General features: G+C 44.4%; 1 protein-coding gene across 2 annotated transcripts; it reads left to right on the plus strand.

Moving 5' to 3' along the window:
* Window positions 1-404: 404 nt before the first annotated feature.
* Window positions 405-18,986, plus strand: MTFMT (mitochondrial methionyl-tRNA formyltransferase). Of its 2 annotated transcripts, XM_040415781.1 has the most exons (9): window positions 405-945; window positions 6,372-6,581; window positions 6,655-6,777; window positions 15,503-15,605; window positions 15,702-15,777; window positions 15,923-16,014; window positions 17,566-17,647; window positions 17,787-17,854; window positions 18,641-18,986. In XM_040415781.1, exons 1-9 carry the CDS (start codon window positions 494-496, stop codon window positions 18,833-18,835), a joined length of 1,401 nt encoding a protein of 466 aa, XP_040271715.1. In that variant the 5' UTR covers window positions 405-493; the 3' UTR covers window positions 18,836-18,986. The 2 variants fall into 2 exon arrangements, with proteins under 2 accessions (XP_040271715.1, XP_040271716.1); XM_040415782.1 differs by lacking the exon at window positions 405-945 and having other exon boundaries at window positions 6,447-6,585.
* The last annotated feature ends 359 nt before the right edge of the window (window positions 18,987-19,345 follow it).

Raw genomic sequence — 19,345 nt, forward strand, 5'->3', positions numbered from 1 at the left:
TTCCCACAGACCAGTAACCTCCAGCTGTTGTGGAACTACAATTCCCAGCATACACACTTGATTGGCTGCTCTTGGAACATGTGGAGCTGGTGTTTTACAGGAAGAAAAAAAAAGCCACACAAAAAAATCCCACAAAAAAAACGCCACAACCCAGCTATATGTGACTCCAGCCTCTGGAGCCACATCCACTGCTATACACAAGCGATAATAATAAATGCACCTAATGTTTTCGCCAGTACATGGAAATGGCTGATAACAGGAAAGAAATCATTACAGTGACGGGGACAAGATACTTGTTCAATGAGTGGAGATATTAAAAGGGATAACTAATAACGGTAGTTACTATTCCTAGGAACCTTCCTGTCGCTATAGTTCCTGGCGGACATGTTTGACACGCGCACCACACGTCCAAGATGGCTGCGCCCATGCGATGCTGCGGCCCGGGAGGTTATAGGCACTGTTGAATGTGAAATTACGGTCACTGTACGGAATTATGGGCCTATATACCCCGCCGTGGAGAGCGCTGTCCCGGCTGGAATATGTCTGCCACTCCAGGATTCGCATGTGGGGAGCACATCCAGGGGATGGACGTGTGGCATGCGGAGGGGACACCCCGCCTGTGACAGTGCGGGACAATACTCTGCTTCTCGGGGATAGACGTAGAGCAGTGCGGGCGGCGTCTTGGAGAACGTCCGGTGTCTGGAGATGTAACCGGGAGATGTTATCAGCCGGTTACCGACCATGGAGCTCCTGCACACAGGGCACCGCTAGAGGCCATGGACAGGACCGGAAGTGCCCTGGCTGCGGGCAAGTGCGGCTGTATAGCGGCGGCCACCGACTGTCAGTCAGTGACGGGTGTAGTCGGACACGCCCTCCATGGAAGGTCATGTTCTTTGGCACAGATGAGTTTGCTCTGGAATGTCTGAAGAGCCTGAACAAGCAGAGGTGAGGGCAGCTACAGCTGGGGGTCCAGAGAGAACCAGCTGATGCTGTCAGTGTGTCCACCTACCCCCCTGTATACTATTACAAGGCCCTTCTGATATATGGAAAGGGATTGTTCTTGGTGTGACATTCCCCTTAAAGGGGTAGTCTGGAAACGCGTTGTCCCTTGGATAATGGATAGTGGATAGCTTTTATATCATTGAGGTCTGACACTGAGACCCCCACGATCATGAGAACAAGATCCTGAACACTGCCACTCAATGGGACTGCCGGAGGTCGCTAAGCGCTCTACTCTATCTCTACATCTCAAAAACCATGGTCAGTAGTGACTGTGGCATCTGAGGGGTTAGATAGAAGCAGGGGGGTCTTTGTGACCTCTCATCAGAGATCCGTATGTCTACAATTGGTTGGTATGACAGCATTTTGCCTTTTGAAGGCTCTCGGACCTGTCATAGTGAGCTGCATGCGACCGTGGTGTGTTTTGTGGTCCGCGGATCCGCAAAACACGGATGGCGTCCGTATACGTTCCGCAATTTGCAGAACGGCACGGACAGCCTTTACATATAACTGCCTATTCTTGTCCGCGATAGGACATGTTATATTTTTTTGTGTGGGCAACGGATGCGGACAGCACACTGAGTGCTGTCCGCATCTTTTGCGGCCCCATTGAAGTGAATGGGTCCGCATCTGTGCCGCCAAAACTGCGGACCCGAACTACGGTCGTGTGCATGAGGCCTAAGGCTACTCTCACACTAGCGTTAATATTTTCCGGGATTGCGATCCGTCATAGGGTCTCAATACCGGAAAAAAAACCGCTTCCGTTTTGTCCCCATTCATTGTCAATGCGGACAAAATGTCACTTTTTGGGCCGATTTTCCAGTAGAAACTCCAAAAAAGTGACTCCATTTTGGAAACTACGGGATATGGTGGCAGTTTTGTTGGTACTATTTTAGGGTACATATGATTTTTGGTTGCTCTATATTACACTTTTTGTGAGGCAAGGTAACAAGAAATAGCTGTTTTGGCACAGTTTTTATTTTTTGTTATTTACAACATTCATCTGACAGGTTAGATAATGTGGTATTTTTATAGAGCAGGTTGTCACGGACGCGATAATACCAAATATGACAACTTTTTTTGGTTATTTGTTTCAGTTTTACATAACAAAGCATATATTTTTTTTAAAGTGATTCTTTAGTTAGTGTCTCCACATTCTGAAAGCCAGTTTTATTTATTTTTTGGGCGACTGTCTTGTGTATGGGCTAATTTTTTTCCGGATGAGATGACTGTTTGATTGGCACTATTTTTGGGTGCGTAAGACTTTTTGATCGCTTGCTATTACACTTTTTGTGATGTAAGGTGACAAAAAATAGCTTTTTTTACGACTTTTTTTTTTTTTTTTACAGTGTTCATCTGAGGGGTTAGGTCATGTGATATTTTTATAGAGCAGGTTCTTACGGATGCGGCGATACCTAATATGATCCCTTTTTTTTTATTTACTTAAGGCCTCATGCACAGGGCCGTGTTCCGCGGCCGAGAGCGGTCCGTGGTAACACGGCCTGGATTCCTGTTGAGAGCAGGAGCGCACGGCGTCATTGGTTGCTATGACGCCGTGCGCTTCATGACGCCACTGCACTACAGTAATACACTCGTATAGTGTATTACTGTAGTGCAGCGGCGTCATGAAGCGCACAGCGTCATAGCAACCAATGACGCCGTGCGCTCCTGCTCTCAACAGGAATCCAGGCCGTGTTACCACGGACCGCTCTCGGCTGCAGAACACGGCCGTGTGCATGAGGCCTAAGTTTTACACAATGCTAGCATTTTTTAAACCAAAAAAAAAAGAGGTTTTAGTGTCTCCATATTCTGAGCCATAGTTTTTTTTTTTTTTTTTGGGCGATTGGCTTCGGTAAGGGCTAATTTTTTGCAGGATGAGGTGACTGTTAGATTGGCACTATTTTGGGGGCATACGCCTTTTTAATCATTTGGTGTTGCACTTTTTGTGATGTAGGGTGACAAAAATGGCTTTTTTTTACACCGTTTTTATATATTTTTTTTAAGGTATTTATCGGACAGGGTGGATCATGTGATATATTTATAGAGCCGGTCATTACGGACGCGGCGATACCTAATGTTTTTTTTCTTTCTGTTTTTTATTATAAAATAAGGGGAAAGCAGCGTTTTTTTTTTTGTTTTTTTTACTTTATTAATTTAAATTTTATTAAAAACATATATTTTTTTAACTTTTTTTTTCTTTACTTTATTTCTGATCACTTTTGGGGGTCTGATCCCCTCTGTAATGCATTACAATACATCTGTATTGTAATGCATTGCCTGTTAGTGTATTACACAGAGTAATACACTAACAGGTTGCCTAGGAGACCCAGCCTGAGGCTGGATCTACTCGGCTCCCGTAGAAGGCAGTTCCCGATGCCGTGCAAGGCATTGGGCAGCCTCTACACGGCATCGGGCTGCCTTCTGAGACGAGACATTGAGTCCCAGCCACAGCAGCGCAGGGACTCCTTGGGCTCCCTCAAACACAAACCCCTTCTATGCCGCGGTAGCGGCATAGACGGGGTTAATCCCCAGCGATTGCCGATACGGGGGGTCACAGGACCCCCCCTCGGCATTGACCCAGGGTGCCTGCGTGATTTCAGGGTGATTTCAGCAGGCACCCAGTTCTGATGACCGCCCGCCGCGCGACGGTGATCGGAAATACACAGGGCGTACAGGTACGCCCTGTGTCCTTAAGAGGTTAAAGATAATACTACCGGATCCGTTCATAACGGATGCAGAAGGTTGTATTATCAGTAATGAAAGCGTTTTTGTGGAACCCTGCCGGATCCAGTAAAAACGCTAGTGTGAAAGTAGCCAATCGCATTAAAATGGAAAAAACCCTCCCAAAAAAGTCACTTTTTTATTGTAGATTTTTAATGCGTGTCTGCAGTAAATCTTGTTGGCGCACAACTCGGGGGACACAGTTAACTTTTTAACCCTTTAGTGACATCATTAATTTTAGCCCTAAGGACCAATACTATTTTGTGTTCTAGCAGTCATAACTTTTAAATTTTTTCTTCTAAATTTTTATTTTGCGGGTAGTTGTAGGTTTTTTAGGAACCATTTTGGGGTCTATATAGTGTATTAAATAATGTTTATTTTATTTTTAAGATTAAAAAACAGCAATTTTTACATTATTTTGTGGAATTTATATACGGTGTTCGCTGTTGGGTAAAAAAAACATAATTTGATTATGTGGGTCCGTACACTGATTATAATACCACATTCTTTTTTACAATTTTTTTCCTTTCCTCCTGCAGCCTGTTAGCTGCTCCCTCATTCTCCTCCAAAACAGTTAGGCCCCTTTCACACGGGCGAGTATTCCGCGCGGATGCGATGCGTGAGTTGAACGCATTGCACCCGCACTAAATCCCGACCCATTCATTTCTATGGGGCTGTGCACATGAGCGGTGATTTTCACACATCACTTGTGCGTTGCGTGAAAATCGCAGCATGCTCTATTTTGTGCGTTTTTCACGTAACGCAGACCCCATAGAAATGAATGGGGTTGCGTTAAAATCGCAAGCATCCGCAAGCAAGTGCGGATGCGGTGCGATTTTCACGCACGGTTGCTAGGAGACGATCCGGATGGGGACTCGATCATTATTATTTTCCCTTATAACATGGTTATAAGGGAAAATAATAGCATTCTGAATACAGAATGCATAGTAAAATAGCGCTGGAGGGGTTAAAAAAGATAAATTAACTGACCTTAATCCACTTGATCGCAGAGCCGGCATCTCTTCTGACTTCTTTCTTTGCTATGTGCAGCAACAGGACCTGTGGTGACATCACTCTGGTCATCACATGATCCATCACATGATCTTTTACCATGGTGATGGATCATGTGATGGACCATGTGATGACCGGAGTGACGTCACCACAGTTCCTGTTGTTGCACATAGCAAAGAAAGAAGTCAGAAGAGATGCCGGCTCTGCGATCAAGTGGATTAAGGTCAGTTAATTTATCTTTTTTAACCCCTCCAGCGCTATTTTACTATGCATTCTGTATTCAGAATGCTATTATTTTCCCTTATAACCATGTTATAAGGGAAAATAATACAATCTACAGAACACCGATCCCATGTATGGGTACCAAACATGCCGATTTTTCTCACGCGAGTGCAAAACTCATTACAATGTTTTGCACTCGCGCGGAAAAATCGCGCATGTTCCTGCAACGCACCCGCACATTTTCCCGCAACGCTCGTCTGAAAGAGGCCTTAGGTGGTTAAAGGGGTTTTCTGGGATTTTAATATTGATGACCTGTCCTGAGCCTAGGTAATCAATATCAGATCAGCGGGGGTCGGACACCTGGCACCCCTGCTGATCAGCTGTTTGAAGGAAAGGCAGCCTTGTCTTAATTGTTTGCCTGCTCGCCGTCGACATCGCAGCGTTGAGCAGGTGTAATCACAAGTCGTCCCATTCACTTCTATGGGACAGCTCCTTCCTGTTCAAATGTATAGGAATGAGGTGTTCCAGAAAAGTGAATGGGACGGCTTGTGATTACACCTGCTCAACACTGCGATGTCGACGGCGAGCAGGCAAACAATGAAGGGAAGGCCGCGCTGGTAGGGCGCCCGGCCTTCTCTTCAAAAAGATGAGTGGCGGGGGTGCCGACCCCCACTGATCAGACACTGATGACTTAACCAGAGGGTAGGTTATCAGTATAAGGCCTCATGCACACGAACGATACGGATTGTGTCAGGATCTGTTCATGAAAAATTGATGGTTTTGCACGCAAGTTCAGTCAGTCTTGTTTTCAGTGTTTGTTTTTTCCACGCAGGTGCAATCAGTTTTTGATGTGTTTTTCACGTGCGTGAAGAAAAAAAAGGAAGAATTACCAACTACATCTTCTAGCAGCCATCAGTGAAAAATGCATTGTATCTGGATGCACAATATAGAAATGATGCGTGAAAAACATTGCCCGTGTACACAGATTATTGAAATGAATGGGTCAGGTTTCAGTCTGGATGCTATGCATTTGCTTCACGCATCACACACAGATGGAAAACTCGCTCTTGTGAAAGAGGCCTTAAAAGAACAGTGAAACAATAAAAAAAAAGTAAAAATGTAAAGCACCGCCCCTTCACCATTTAACACATAAATAAATAATAAAAAATAAACATAATTGGTATTGTCCATCTGACAGACCCCAAAATGGCAGAGATGGAGGGGAACGAAACATTGAGCATATCAGTGGCAGATGAGCTGCAGCACCTTGTCTTCCTCTCCCTAGTGAAATAAACATGAAAACTGGGCTGATCGCTTTAGACGGACTGATTTCCGACCGTTATCTCGTGTATGGCCAGTTTTCATACTTTGATGTCACTAATCTCCATCTTTCTGTTATGTTTGTACGGGCAAAGCAGAAAGGCACAAGAGGAAGTAGTTGGAAAACTAGAGGTGGTTTCACTGCCCACCTTATTGCCAAAAGGTCTTCCAGTGGCGAACTATGCTTCAGACGAGGGGATCCCACTCCATGAATGGCCTGACATTGGCCCCTGTGACCAGTTTGATGTTGGAGTGGTGGCATCGTTTGGGCGACTCCTCAGTGAAGACCTCATTTTAAAGTTTCCATAGTAGGTAAATTACAGTGATGCACAAAATGGATGAATCTGTTTGGACATTTCTGACTCGACTTGATCATTTCAGCGGGATCTTGAATGTACACCCCAGCCTCCTCCCCAGATGGCGAGGGCCAGCTCCTTTAATCCATACAGTACTGAGTGGAGATCAGAAGACTGGAGTCACCATCATGCAGATCAGACCAAAGAGGTACAGAATGTGTGTACATGTACAGTGGATATAAAAAGTTTACACACCCCTGTTAAAATGTCAGGTTTCTGTGCTGTAAAAAAATTTGACAAAGATAAATAATTTCAGAACTTTTTCCACCTTTAATGTGACCTATAAACTGTACAACTCAATTGAAAAACAAACTGAAATCTTTTAGGTGGAGGGAAGAAAACGAAAAAAAAAAAAAAAACTGGGGATGTAGCTGTGTTCAGAATTAAGCAATCACATTCAAAATCATGTTAAATAGGAGTCAGCATACACCTGCCATCATTTAAAGTGCCTCTTATTAACCCCAAATAAAGTTCAGCTGCTCTAGTTGGTCTTTCCTGAAATTTTCTTAGTCGCATCCCACAGCAAAAGCCATGGTCCACAGAGAGCTTCCAAAGCATCAGAGGGATCTCATTGTTAAACGTCAGTCAGGAGAAGGGTACAAAAGAATTTCCAAGGCATTAGATATACCATGGAACACAGTGAAGACAGTCATCATCAAGTGGAGAAAATATGGCACAACAGTAACATTACCAAGAACTGGACGTTCCTCCAAAATTGATGAAAAGACGAGAAGAAAACTGGTCTGGGAGGCTACCAAGAGGCCTACAGCAACATTAAAGAAGCTGCAGGAATATCTGGCAAGTACTGGCTGTGTGGTACATATGACAACAATCTCCCATATTCTTCATATGTCTCGGCTATGGGGTAGAGAGGCAAGTTGAAAGCCTTTTCTTACGAAGAAAAACATCCAAGCCAGGCTACATTTTAGCAAAAACACATCTGAAGTCTCCCAAAAGCATGTGGGAAAAGGTGTTATGGTCTGATGAAACCAAGGTTGGACTTTTTGGCCAGAATTCCAAAAGATATGTTTGGCTCAAAAACAACACTGCACATCACCAAAAGAACACCATACCCACAGTGAAGCATGGTGGTGGCAGCATCATGCCAAGGGGCTGTTTTTCTTTAGCTGGAACTGGGGCCTTAGTTAAGCTAGAGGGAATTATGAACAGTTCCAAATACCAGTCAATATTGGCAAAAAACCTTCAGGCTTCTGCTAGAAAGCTGAACATGAAGAGGAACTTCATCTTTCAGCATGACAACGACCCAAAGCATACATCCAAATCAACAAAGGAATGGCTTCACCAGAAGAAGATTCAAAATACAAAGGAGAAATGTCTCTGGTTGTCTTACATTAATTCCTCTGCGCTGCTAGCCGCAAATAGTGACGTGGGTTATTGTCACTTAGCCAAGGTTCAAACAAAAAAGAGACTGCGCTGCCGAAGGAATATTCCTTTTCTTTTCTTTTCCTCTCTCCTCGGATTAAAGGGGAAGAGAACTAGGTTTTCACCAGGTTCATAGGATGTAACAAAATCCTTCTCAGATCTACAAGTGCCTGCAGAGTGCAAATAGAAACTCCATACGGTGAAGTACTGCCACTGTGTTTTACAACCGCAAGGAAGAAATATACTCGCAAGATTCCATTCACAGTGTGCGTATTTATCACCACTTGTGCCCCCACATCTCCATAGGCTTCAGCAAACACCTTATCTGGTAGTCCTTAATCTTCTCATAAATCCTGGTTTCCTCATAAACCAAAGAAACGCGGAGGATAGTGAAGCACTTAGGGGTGCGATTTTTTTTTTTTTTTTTTTTTTTTATTATACTCCCAAAATAAAAAATATAACAAGCATTCAGATCAGCCTGCACAGACGCCCGACCCGGGTTTCGCTACAACGCTTCTTCAGGAGCTCTCTCAGGAGGAGAGAGGAAAAGAAAAGGAATATTCCTTCGGCAGCGCAATCTCTTTTTTGTTAGAAGATTCAAGTTTTGTAATGGCCCAGCCAGAGCCCATACCTGAATCCGATTGAAAATCTGTGGGGTGATCTGAAGAGGGCTGTGCACAGGAGATGCCCTCGCAATCTGACAGATTTGGAGTGTTTTTGCAAAGAAGAGTGGGCAAATCTTGCCAAGTCAAAATGTGCCATGCTGATAGACTCATACCCAAAAAGACTGAGTGCTGTAATAAAATCAAAAGGTGCTTCAACAAAGTATTAGTTTAAGGGTGTGCACACTTATGCAACCATATTATTATTTTATTTATTTATTTTTTCTTCCCTCCACCTAAAAGATTTCAGTTTGTTTTTCAATTGAGTTGTACAGTTTATAGGTCACATTAAGGGTCCATTCACACGTCCGCAATTTCGTTCCACATTTTGCGGAACGGAATTGCAGACCCATTTATTTCTATGGGGCAGCACGATGGGTCCGCAATTCCGATCCTGAAAAAAATAGAACATGTCCTATTCTTGTCCGCAATTGCGGACAAGAAAAGGCATTTTCTATGAGAATGCCGGCGATGTGCGTGTTTTGTGGATCCACGGATCTGCAAAACACACACGGACGTGTGAATGGACCCTAAAGGTGGAAAAAGTTCTGAAATGATTTATCTTTGTCTCATTTTTTTTTTACATCACAGGAACCTGACATTTTAACAGGGGTGTGTAGACTTTTTATATCCACTGTAATGGTGGAAGGCAGCATGACGAGCTAAAGCAGAACCAAGACAATGATGACGAATGATTGGGGGCCATGCTTTGCTATATGTCTGCTCCTGCTTTGTATAGGGCCTCATGCACACGACAGTATTTTTTCACGGTCCGCAAAATGGGGTTCCGTGATCCGTTTCCGTTTTTGTTTCCGTGTGTCTTCCTTGATTTTTGGAGGATCACCAGACCTGAAAAGTGAAAAAAAAATCTAAGTCTAGTTTGCCTTGCAATTGATAGGAAAAAAAACAGACACGGATCACAGACGCGGATGACAATCTTGTGTGCCTCCGTGTTTTTTCACGGACCCATTGACTTGAATAGGTCCGCGAACCGTTGTCCGTGAAAAAAATAGGACAGGTCATATTTTTTTGACGGACTGGAAACGCGGATAATGGACGCGGCTGACAAACGGTGCATTATCCGAGTTTTCAACGAACCCATTGAAAGTCAATGGGTCCGCAGAAAATCACGGAAAACGGAACAACGGACACGGAACACAACAACGGTCGTGTGCATGAGGCCTAAGAATGCTTATTGCTAAGAAGCTTAAAGGGGTTGCAATATTGTTCACTGTATTTCTGTCCCTGCTGCTGTTGTTGTCTTCATTGACTTGGATACATGTTCTTTTTCATGTGTTTCTTGTACTGGCTGCTGCTGCAAATGGGGCCCATGGATTGGTTTTGCAGCTGTGTCCCCTTGATACGACATCACTCAACATGGCTCCATAGGTTCCCCTGTCCTGCCGGTATTGCGTCCATTGAGCGCAGCCGAGAGGCCACCGCTACCGGCTTTGTCAGTGCGCATGTTTGCTTCTGTAGTCAGCTGTGTTCCAAGGCCAGGATACTGGAAGCAGGAAATTATTCTACTGCGCAGACGCTGATCGCTTGTTGTGGAGTCTGCAAAGTAGAAGACAGAAATAAAAACCTTAAAATTTTTTTTTTAGTTTTTTTCATCACCATATTCTGACCCCATAACTTTTTTTTGTAGTTCCGCTTATGGAGGTGTGCGAGGGCTAATTTTTTGCAGGACGAACTGTACTTTTCAGTGATACCACTTTTGACGTGTGTGTGACTTTTTAATCACTTTTTATAAAAAAAAAATTGGGGAGTTGAAGTGACAAAAAATGGCAAATTGGCCGTTATAATTTTTTTTTCAATTAAAGGATATGGATACCTTTTGTAAAATAAAAAATGACACTAGTTTAATTTATTTTGTGGAGAAAATCATTTTTCCAATTGGTTCTATTTATCTATCTTATTTCGTTTTTTGTTCTACAGCCTGCTGTGCTTCCTATGCACAGCAGGCTGCGCTCAGTGAGTTTACAGAGAATCCGTCATCTGACAGATCTTCTGTAACTCCTCCTGTGTGCACAGGGAGCGGGCACTGTCTCCCTCCTCCTCCTCTCCTCTAGTCAGGAGCGCTGTATCAGAAGCTGCCAGGTCCGGCACACATGAAGCCCCGCCCCTCACGGACATCTCTCTCACCAGGAGCAGCTCCAGACTACATTGTGGTTACAGGACCTGTGGTGATGACAGTCATGTGATCAGCCATGTGACTGTACTGGTGGAGAATGCAGAGGTGCTTTATGTATGGAAGGTGTGTATAAAGCAGGGCTATGTCAGTGTAACCAGTGCATTGTGCAGTTGTCTGTGTGTAATGTGCACACAGTAGTTCTATCTGTGTAATGGACATGTAGCAGAGCTGTGTGGTGTGTGCAACGTGTATATAGCAAACTATCTGTGTAATGGGCATGTGGTAGAGCTGTTTGTGTAATATGTATATAGTAGTTTCAGGTGGGCGCTGTGGTAGGCAGCATCAGGTGGGCGCCGTGTGTGGTAGCGTCAGGTGGGCGCCGTGTGTGGCAGCAGTGGTCTTATCTTGTATGATGTTGGATAAATCTTAAATTGTCTACATTTATTTCTGCATAAGAGACTAGTTTTAGGTTTCCCTGCAGAAATATCAGCCTCATAACGTTATGTGGGCCTATGCATTATACACTGCTCAAAAAAATAAAGGGAACACAAAAATAACACATCCTAGATCTGAGTTGATAAAATATTCTTCTGAAATACTTTGTTCTTTACATAGTTGAATGTGCTGACAACAAAATCACACAAAAATTAAAAATGGAAATCAAATTTTTCAACCCATGGAGGTCTGGATTTGGAGTCACACTCAAAATTAAAGTGGAAAAACACACTACAGGCTGATCCAACTTTGATGTAATGTCCTTAAAACAAGTCAAAATGAGGCTCAGTAGTGTGTGTGTGGCCTCCACGTGCCTGTATGACTTCCCTACAACACCTGTGCATGCCCCTGATTAGGTGGCGGACGGTCCCCTGAGGGATCTTCTCCCAGACCTGGACTAAAGCATCTGCCAACTCCTGGACAGTCTGTGGTGCAACGTGACGTTGGTGGATAGAGCGAGACATGATGTCCCAGATGTGCTCAATTGGATTCAGGTCTGGGGAACGGGCGGACCAGTCCATAGCATTAATGCCTTCGTCTTGCAGGAACTGCTGACACACTCCAGCCACATGAGGTCTAGCATTGTCTTGCATTAGGAGGAACCCAGGGCCAACCGCACCAGCATATGGTCTCACAAGGGGTCTGAGGATCTCATCTCGGTACCTAATGGCAGTCAGGCTACCTCTGGCGAGCACATGGAGGGCTGTGCGGCCCTCCAAAGAAATGCCACCCCACACCATTACTGACCCAATGCCAAACCGGTCATGCTGGAGGATGTTGCAGGCAGCAGAACGTTCTCCACGGCGTCTCCAGACTCTGTCACGTCTGTCACATGTGCTCAGTGTGAACCTGCTTTCATCTGTGAAGAGCACAGGGCGCCAGTGGCGAATTTGCCAATCTTGGTGTTCTCTGGCAAATGCCAAACGTCCTGCACGGTGTTGGGCTGTAAGCACAACCCCCACCTGTGGACGTCGGGCCCTCACATCACCCTCATGGAGTCTGTTTCTGACCGTTTGAGCAGACACATGCACATTTGTGGCCTGCTGGAGGTCATTTTGCAGGGCTCTGGCAGTGCTCCTGTTCCTCCTTGCACAAAGGCGGAGGTAGCGGTCCTGCTGCTGGGTTGTTGCCCTCCTACGGCCTCCTCCACGTCTCCTGATGTACTGGCCTGTCTCCTGGTAGCGCCTCCATGCTCTGGACACTACGCTGACAGACACAGCAAACCTTGCCACAGCTCGCATTGATGTGCCATCCTGGAAAAGCTGCACTACCTGAGCCACTTGTGTGGGTTGTAGACTCCGTCTCATGCAACCACTAGAGTGAAAGCACCGCCAGCATTCAAAAGTGACCAAAACATCAGCCAGTAAGCATAGGAACTGAGAAGTGGTCTGTGGTCACCACCTGCAGAACCACTCCTTTATTGGGGGTGTCTTGCTAATTGCCTATAATTTCCACCTTTTGTCTATCCCATTTGCACAACAGCATGTGAAATTGATTGTCACTCAGTGTTGCTTCCTAAGTGGACAGTTTGATTTCACAGAAGTGTGATTGACTTGGAGTTACATTGTGTTGTTTAAGTGTTCCCTTTATTTTTTTGAGCAGTGTATATGTGAATTACCGCAGAATCTGTACTCCTCCTCGGGTAAAAATACTCCTCAAAATTGTTAAGAGTATTTTTACTCTTCTGGAAAAAATGTAGTGCGACCTCTGCTGTCAGCTGTAACATAGTCAAGGTTTGCAGGGCGGAAGCGGGGCAGAGTGTTAGCTGTAACATACAGCTGACACTCTGCTTGAAACGGCCGACATCGGTGCTGGCACCGATGTTAGCTGTTTAACACCTTTCTTGCCGCGGTCCTTAGGGACCACTGCACGGAGGGGATAACCATTGGGCCGCTGCTTTGCTGTGGCCTGATGCTTAAAGGGTAAACTGAGGGAGGGAGCGCCCCCATCGGGCCGCTGCACTGCTGTGGCAGTGTCCCTATGGTTACCATGGCAACAACCGGACGCCTTCACAGGCATCCGGATTGCCATGGTATAGCTGAGCCTGATCAGGCTTACTGTGAATGACAATACACTGCAGTACACTCACTATACAGTGTACTGCAGTGTATTGTAGAGGCATCAGACCCACTGGATCTTCAATAAAAAAAGTGTAAAAATAAAATGAAAAAGTAAAAAAAAAAAATCTAACTTCTTCCTATATCTGCACATATAATTGGTTAAAAATGTAAAAAAAAACACTAAGGCCCCTTTCACACGGGCAAGTATTCCGCGCGGATGCGATGCGTGAGGTGAACGCATTGCACCCGCACTGAATACCGACCCATTCATTTTTATGGGGCTGTGCACATAAGCGGTGATTTTCACGCATCACTTGTGCGTTGCGTGAAAATCGCAGCATGCTCTATATTCTGCGTTTTTCACGCAACGCAGGCCCCATAGAAGTGAATGGGGTTGCGTGAAAATCGCAAGCATCCGCAAGCAAGTGCAGATGCGGTGCGATTTTCACGCACGGTTGCTAGGAGACGATCGGGATGGAGACCCGATCATTATTATTTCCCCTTATAACATGGTTATAAGGGAAAATAATAGCATTCTGAATACAGAATGCATAGTAAAATAGCGCTGGAGGGGTTAAAAAAAATTAAATAAATTTAACTCGCCTTAGTCCACTTGTTCGCGCTGCCCGGCATCTCCTTCTGTCTCCTTTCTTCAGGACCTGGGTAAAGGACCTGTGGTGACGTCACTCCGGTCATCACATGATCCATCACATGATCTTTTACCATGGTGATGAATCATGTGATAGACCATGTGACAACCGGAGTGACGTCACCACAGGTCCTTTACCCAGGTCCTGAAGAAAGGAGACAGAAGGAGATGCCGGCTGCGCTATCAAGTGGACTAAGGTAAGTTAAATTATTATTATTATTTTTTTTTAACCCCTCCAGCGCTATTTTCCTATGCATTCTGTATTCAGAATGTATTATTTTCCCTTTATAACATGGGTATAAGGGAAAATAATAGCAATCTACAGAACACCGATCCCAAGCCCGAACTTCTGTGAAGAAGTTCGGGTTTGGGTACCAAACATGTGCGATTTTTCTCACGCGAGTGCAAAACGCATTACAATGTTTTGCACTCGCGCGGAAAAATCGCGGTTGTTCCCGTAACGCACCCGCACATTTTCCCGCAACGCCCGTCTGAAAGAGGCCTAAACATGTTTGGCATCGCCGCGTCCGTAACGACCTGATCTATAAAAGGATCACGTACTTTTACCGCATTGTGAACGCCATAAAAAAAAAAGAAAAACTATGAATGAATTGCCCACCGCACTTCCCACAAGATGGTATAAAAAGTGATCAAAAGAGTCATATGTACCCCAAAATAGTACCAAAAAAATCGTCATCTCATCCCGCAAAAATTGAGCCCCTACCTAAGACAATCACCCAAAAAATAATGATATGGCTTTCAGAAAATGGAGACACTAAAACATGATTTTTTTGTTTCAAAAATGCTCTTATTGTGTAAAACCTAAATATATAAAAAAAAAAAAGACATATTAGGCATCGCCGTGTCCGTAACAACCTGATCTATAAAAAATATCACATGCGCTAACCCGTCTGGAGATCGCCATAAAAATTACAAATTTTTATCGCCTTACATCACAAAAAGTGTAATACCAAGCGATTAAAGATTCATATGTGCCCCAAAATGGTACTAATCAAACCATTATCTCTTTCAGCAAAAAATTGAGACCCTAACTAAGACAAATGCCCAAAAAATAAAAAGAATATGGAAACACAAAAAGATGATTTTTGTCAATGGATCCCCACCACAATGCAGAGGGTGCACACGGCCTGTGTCTGCAAAATGGACACAGCCATGTGAATGAGCCCTTATATGAGTGAAAAAAAAGCCAGAACCATGATTAATACATTTTTGGCATACAGCGTCTCCTGACTATACCATAAATGTCTGTCCTCGAAATACCATCCTGCCATGTGACATAGGGTGTGGGGAGACGCCAGTGGCTGCAGAGGCAACCACGTGATGCCCAGAGAGCTTCCATGCACAATACTCCCTGGCTGCTGTGCAGTAACTGTACCACCTACCATGCATCAGATGGGGTGGGAGAATGGAATTGAAGGGACACCTTGAATTTAGGCTGTGGGTATTCTAATTCATTCATTTTCATTTAGGTTTGATGTGGGACCTATAGTGATGCAGAAAACCTTTCCCGTTGCTCCAAAATGTACCTCTAAGGAGCTGGAAGCTGTGCTGTCCAAGCAGGGGGCTGAAATGGTAAAGGGTAAATGATGTCTTGTGAGGAAGGAGGCTGCTTTCTACAGGCCTGCCCAAACACGTGTGTGCCATTTTTATGGTTTTCTTCTCTCACAGCTTATGTCCGTTTTGAAAGACTTACCTGAACGGCTAAGAACTGCGACAGAGCAACCAAAAGAGGGAGCAACATTTGGTGAGTCCTTACTAATTTAACCCCCTTGGAGATTACATACTGCATGGATATGTGTAGTCTGATCATAGGAGTGTCTAATAACGATCTATACAGATCTGGTAAGGGACAAGTCTGGAAGCTCTGATTACTCTCACTTTTTGTTTAGCACCCAAGATAACGGCTGCCATGAGCTGTGTCAAGTGGGCAGAACAAACTCCGGAACAGATCGTTCGACTAGAATGTGCCATTGGATTTGCGGTAAACAAGTTTTTGTCTGGGCAGAATTTTTTATTGTCCTGCTCATGAGCACTAGGATGCTGCCACACTACGTTTTCTCTTGGGTTATTTATTTATTTTTTGCTTGTGAAAAACTCTGATACGTATTCATTTTTTACAGCTTTTTTTGGAGAGGTGTTTTATAGCCACAGTGTTATATATTATTTTTTTGGGGGACATTTGGCCACAGTGGTTTTTGGGTTAACCCTTAGTGACCAGCAATTTTTTTTTGTTTCTTCCTGTCCATGTTTAAGTAGTCATCGACATGGCTCTGAGGGCTTGTTTTTTTATGTTGTTTTGTCTTTTTTAGTTTTTGTTTATACTGTCCAGGTTAGGGGATCAGTGCCTGCGTCTGAGTCTGTGATCAGAGCTTAACCATATAATTCAGTTCTCATTAAGGCCTCTTGCACACGACCGTATGTATTATGCGGTCCGCAAAAAATACGACTGACATCCGTGTGCATTCCTTGTTTTGCGGAACGGAACAGCTGGCCCTTCATAGAACAGTACTATCCTTGTCCGTAATGCGGACAAGAATAGGACAAGTTTTATCTTTTAGCAGAACGGAAATACGGTTGCCAGAGGCCCACCAAATAGAGTGTGGGGAAATATCCTTATTTAAAATATAACCTTTATAAGATATGCAATAAAATATACACCAAAGGATGCATCAACAATACAAAACTTATAATACAGGGGTTCTGTGGTAGATACCCCACTGCTGGTAAAGCAAAGGTAAGCAATGAAACTGATGCGCCTATGTGGACGCTAGCAGTCTTACCTGACCAACACAAATACAAAACATATAGAGGGGTTCTATGAGAGATACCCCACTGCTAGTGGAATAAAAGTAAGCAATGAAACTGCTGCGCCTGTGTGGACGCAAGCAGTCTTACCTGACCAACCAGGTGACTAGGATCAGCGTGGCAGGGGAGTAGAGCCTTGATGAAAAGGAGTGTAGAACAGAGATGCAGTCACGGGAGTATAGATACTGTGCCCTATCTCACCCTATATACTTGGTAGGAGGGGGACTGCTCCCATACTGCCTGTCTACACAGAGCACTCGCCCTGGAAAGGGCGACCCCGTCAGGATACCTGTCCCTAGTTATGGACCTGATCCCTAGTCTATTAAACATAAAATAACTACAGACCTCCCGACGTGGCACGTTTCTGTCGTGTCGACTCCTCAGGGGGATTCAGTACATGTAGAAACAAAGAACAAAAGGTACCGTATATAGCCGCAGGTAGGCATATACTGCAGTCAAACGGTTACACTAGAAAATAGACTCAAAAATTCAAGATAAGAGCCTGGAAGCAGACATCCATGGTGCAGGATTGCCGTGCTGCAGAGGGATAGATGCTCCTCCGCTTGTTGGTGTGTGAGGATATGGTGAACGGAAATACGGAAACGGAATGCACACTGAGCACCTTCCGTTTTTTTTTTTGCGGACCCATTGAAATGAATGGAACGGAATGAAAATACGTTTGTGTACAAGAGGCCTAAACACGAGTAAAACCTCAGATTTCTTGCAGATGCCACTACAGGCCGTATGGATGGGTGCACCCATTAAACTCCTCGACTTTGTAGAAGTTCCAGATTCCCTAATCACATCAGGTCTGTCTCTGTTTTTCATGTAGTTTCATCTGCCATGCAAAAAATTTTTACTTTGCATGCACTAATTCTTGAAGCGTGCCTGTAAAGAAAATGGCAATAATTTTTTGTTTCTGATATGTCCTCGCTTTCCTTTTTGTAGATTTTCCCAGATTCCCTGGCTCAATTAGTTATCTTTCTGCACCACAGATCATGGTGGTTCGGTGTAAGGTAGGCATCCTAAAAATATTTGGTTTGATTGGATATTGTACTTCTATTACTTAGCTTTGAATTTTGAAAAGAGGTTAATGCAAATATTGATGCAGCAGCGCTGATCCTGTTGTGTGAACGCATTGCTTGTGCATCCTAATTCACTCACTTAAAAAATACCGTATATTCACTTGCAGTCCTTTGATAGATAGAACTCTGAGCCAGGCCCAAAAGTGAGCACAGCTCTGCTACACCTAAACGCTGTAGTCAGTATTCAAAAATATTCTCTTAAGGGCTCATGCACATGACCGTGTGCTGGCCGTTCCGTGCATTGCGGACCGCAATTTGTCCAACGTCTGTTCGGTGGCCGGGATGGATCCAGACCCATTCAACTTGAATGGGTCCGTGATCTGTCCGCACCGCAAAAAAAAGTACTGCATGCACTATTTTGCGGTGCAGAGGCACGGACAGAAAACCCATGGAAGCACTCCGTAGTGCTTCCGATCCGTGCCTCCGTTCCGCATCTCCTGGATTGTGGACCCATTGAAGTGAATGGGTCCGCGATCCATGATGCACACAGCGGTGCCCGTATATTGCGGGCCGCAATACGGCCACGGCCGGACAGTGTGCATGAGCCCTAAAACAAACACTCCTCAGGGCACAACAGAGACACTGAGATATACCTGGTGTATATGGCCAGTTATAGCTTGTGAGGTTATACAGTTAGGAGCTCTGTAAATGAGCAGTCATTTCCTGTATACACTGCTAGTCATGTATATTTCATTTTGGCTTTTTTTGTGTTGGCAGGATGGTTGGGTGGGCATCAGGACTGTAAAACTCGGGAAGAAGATGTCTGCCAAGGATTTTTATAACGGTTACTTGCATCCTTGGTTTGTGAAAAAATCTGATATTCCACTGGAGGAGTGCCGCTTCCACACGCTTCATCTTCCACCAAAATCTAAGACTCCAAAGCAGAGATCTGTTAAGAACACGGGGTGCTAGCACAGCAACCGAGATGAAGAGTGAAACTACCACATACAACAATTCATGTTTAACAGTGTGCAATCTAATAACGTGACTGAATAACTCGGGCACAAAACAAAAGTCATTGTAATTATGTATAATAAAAAGACTGAAAAAATTGGACAAAAATAATAAATGTTTCTTTAATGTCATTTCTCGTGCATGGCATTGGGGGACACAGCACCATGGGTATATGTCCAACTACCACTAGGAGGCACTAGACACAAAAAGTGTTGGCTCCTCCCCGTTGGGCTATACCCTCTCCACAGGCACAAGGCTATTCAGTTTTTTTGTCTAGTGTCCGTAGGAGGCAGACCTGTCCTGCTTTTTTTGCAGGTCCTGCTGTTTATTTTTTTATTTTATTTTATTTTTTCTCTCTTCTGCAGGTCTCGGTGATCTCCACCGTTATACCTGCTGCAGGCTGGGGCTCCATCGTGTTCCACTTTAGTTGCCCCCCCTGCGGGCGCGTACTTCTGTACCATCGCCGGT

This window comes from Bufo bufo, chromosome 1, assembly GCF_905171765.1.
Source record: "Bufo bufo chromosome 1, aBufBuf1.1, whole genome shotgun sequence".
NCBI classification, from domain to species: Eukaryota; Metazoa; Chordata; class Amphibia; order Anura; family Bufonidae; genus Bufo; species Bufo bufo.

Coding starts and splice junctions, on each gene's coding strand:
- MTFMT (XM_040415781.1), top strand. CDS start 494: ATGGGCCTATATACCCCGCCGTGGAGAGCGCTGTCCCGGCTGGAATAT. Junction 6,778..15,502: donor ATGCAGATCAGACCAAAGAG/GTACAGAATGTG, acceptor ATTTTCATTTAG/GTTTGATGTGGGACCTATAG. Junction 16,015..17,565: donor AATGTGCCATTGGATTTGCG/GTAAACAAGTTT, acceptor GATTTCTTGCAG/ATGCCACTACAGGCCGTATG.